Here is a 2,323-nt window from a genome sequence, read left to right as displayed (position 1 = left end):
CAGTCAGCCACGTGAGGAGCATCTGCCGTACACAGGTCACCGTTCTCTTCCTCTGCGGAGACAAGGGCTGTGGTGGTCCAGCCAAACTGGGGTTGGGCTCAGCCCCATGGGGCTGAGCACTGTGGCCTTGGCCCCATGCCTGGGGCTGCAGCCTTGGCTCAGCAAGGACAGGCAATGGACCAGGCAGACGGGAGCCGTCCCTTGTGTCCCTGGGGTTACTCACGGCTGGCACGCGGCTCCTCCGAGGGCTCCGCCTGCGAGGTGACAATCTTGAAGACTGTTTTCAAGATGCTCCGCAGGTCACTGGCAAAATTGGTCTGGAGTTGATCTGCCACGCCTGCACCGGGAGAGGGGGGGTCAGGATGCTGGTGGGGGATCAGGGTGCCAGGGGAGGGTGGTGAGGGGGCCACTCACCTGAGATGCAGACGAAGAGGGTGTGCAGCATGTCCTTGGTGCTGCTGTAGCGGGAGCGCAGCTCCAAGCAGTGGGCACCTAGGGTGGCATTGAGCCCAGGGCTGCTCCTGGGGACCTGGGAGCTGCACGCAGTTACCCCAAGGATGGTGTTAAAAGTCCCCGTCGTGGTGGGCAGGGGGACTTTTGCCTTCTTGGCCCTTCTCCCCTTCACACACCCCCACTGCAAATCGGTGCCCGGGTCATCCACTGCACTAGGTATTTCCAGCTGTGTCATGCAGGTGTGGGGTGCTGGGGTGGCATGGCGGACCTCCAGGAGACCCCAGGGAGCAGGGGAGTCTGCTCTGGGCACGGGTGCCCTCCAGGCTGGAGGGGTGGTTGGACCACAGGGGTCCTCTGTTTCAGCTGTGCACAGGCTCCTCTCCAGCAGGCAGAGCTCCTCTCAGCAGGTCCCTGCAGCGAGGGGACAGCATCAGCCCCACGTCACAGCCCCACTGCTGCCCCACTGCAGAGGCCCATCATCCCCCATCATGTACCTGATCTTCTTCAGGAGGTTGTAGAAGGGACTGAAGACCTGGGACATCTGCTCAGGGCTCCGTTCCAGGCTGAGGGGACCCTCGGGGTAGATGAGGAGGCCACTGCAAGGAGACGGAGCCCAGTTTGTGTCAAGGGGCTGCCCCAGACCCCGACTCCCCAAAGGGATAAGGGGCTGGTACAGGGCAGGGAGCACCCAGCCGCTCCCCCATCACCCCCTTCTCCAGGGGACTGCACCCACCTGATAATGGCCAGGCGAGGGATGGTGAACAGCAGGAGTGGTTCATAGCCATCGATCATCTCCTGGGTCAGGTAGCCCAGGCGCAGGGCTCTGGGGAGGGGAAATCATTACAGTGGAGCCAAGCCCCAGGACACCACCCCATCCCCAGGGCTGGGGTCCCTGCCTCCCCCCGGCTGGCACGCGGTGCCTCTCACCTCTCCACCGTCTCACAGAAGAGCACGATGATCTCCTGCTGCCTGTAGATCTCCTCAGGAGATTTCACCACCACCAGTGAGGACACATAGCTGGAGGGATGGGTGACTGTGAGGCTCCTCCAGCCCTGGCCCAGAGCCCCCCACCGCAGCACCCTAACCCTGGCCCCCACCTCAGCTCGAACTCTGCGAAGAGCCTGTCGAACTGGACGAGCACAGCCCGGACGGGCTCTGGGTAGGAGCCAGGCTGGCTCAGGCTCTGCTCCCGCAGCACAGTCCGCACCAGCTCCAGGCTGCACAGCAGGTTCCTGGCCTGGGGCCGCAGTTGCGCCGCGTCCACCTCCTCCACCTCCAGGAAGGTCCCAGCCAGGAGACACTACCGGAACCGGGGCGGGTGTCAGGAGCCAGTGCCTGGGGCAGCCTGGCTCCTATCCCTGGGGTCAGGCCACAGTGAGGTGTGCCATCCTGGCTGGCACCCATCACCCCCAGCCTTGGGGAGCAGGACCCCACTGCCCGCCCCAGGGATGGCCTGCCTGGCCTCACCTCGGCGGCAAAGAGCGTGTGGTTCCCCAGGTTGCCCACCAAGAGCTCCTCGGGGAACTTCACCAGGTAGTCACGGCTGTGCCGCTGCATGGGGATGCACTCCTCCATGATCTGCTCCAGGATGGCCAGCAAGTGAGCCTGGGGAGGGCAGGGACGTCACATGGGGCCGCTCGGGGCGAGTGGGGTCACAGCGGGGCCCGGGTTGCCCCTGTACCTGGCTGAGGTGGAGCTGGTTGAGGAGCACCAGGTACTGCTGCGGGTCCAGGTCAGCATCCAGCCCGTTGATCTCAGCCACCACCCGCGTCACCCTCTCATCGGCAAAGAAGAACTGGGAGAGCAGGCGGGGGTCGGAACGCTGTGGGGAGAGCAGAGGGGCAATGGCAGGAGCAACCCGCGGCTCCAG

General features: G+C 64.7%; 1 protein-coding gene across 1 annotated transcript in view; it reads right to left on the bottom strand.

Moving 5' to 3' along the window:
- LOC103767877 (lateral signaling target protein 2 homolog) overlaps window positions 1-2,275 on the bottom strand; it is a gene marked incomplete at its 5' end in the record, with an annotated part of 3,375 nt that extends 1,100 nt beyond the window's left edge. Inside the window, 8 exons of the mRNA XM_008935009.1 lie at window positions 220-337; window positions 415-536; window positions 918-1,049; window positions 1,187-1,276; window positions 1,381-1,470; window positions 1,551-1,753; window positions 1,921-2,058; window positions 2,135-2,275. Coding sequence (XP_008933257.1) covers window positions 220-337; window positions 415-536; window positions 918-1,049; window positions 1,187-1,276; window positions 1,381-1,470; window positions 1,551-1,753; window positions 1,921-2,058; window positions 2,135-2,275 — 1,034 coding nt within the window. The remainder of the gene's footprint in view (window positions 1-219; window positions 338-414; window positions 537-917; window positions 1,050-1,186; window positions 1,277-1,380; window positions 1,471-1,550; window positions 1,754-1,920; window positions 2,059-2,134) is intronic.
- Window positions 2,276-2,323: the final 48 nt, after the last annotated feature.

The sequence above is a fragment of the Merops nubicus genome, unplaced genomic scaffold (assembly GCF_000691845.1).
Source record: "Merops nubicus isolate BGI_N331 unplaced genomic scaffold, ASM69184v1 scaffold24612, whole genome shotgun sequence".
NCBI lineage: Eukaryota > Metazoa > Chordata > Aves > Coraciiformes > Meropidae > Merops > Merops nubicus.
This window is presented reverse-complemented; position numbering and strand designations above follow the sequence as displayed.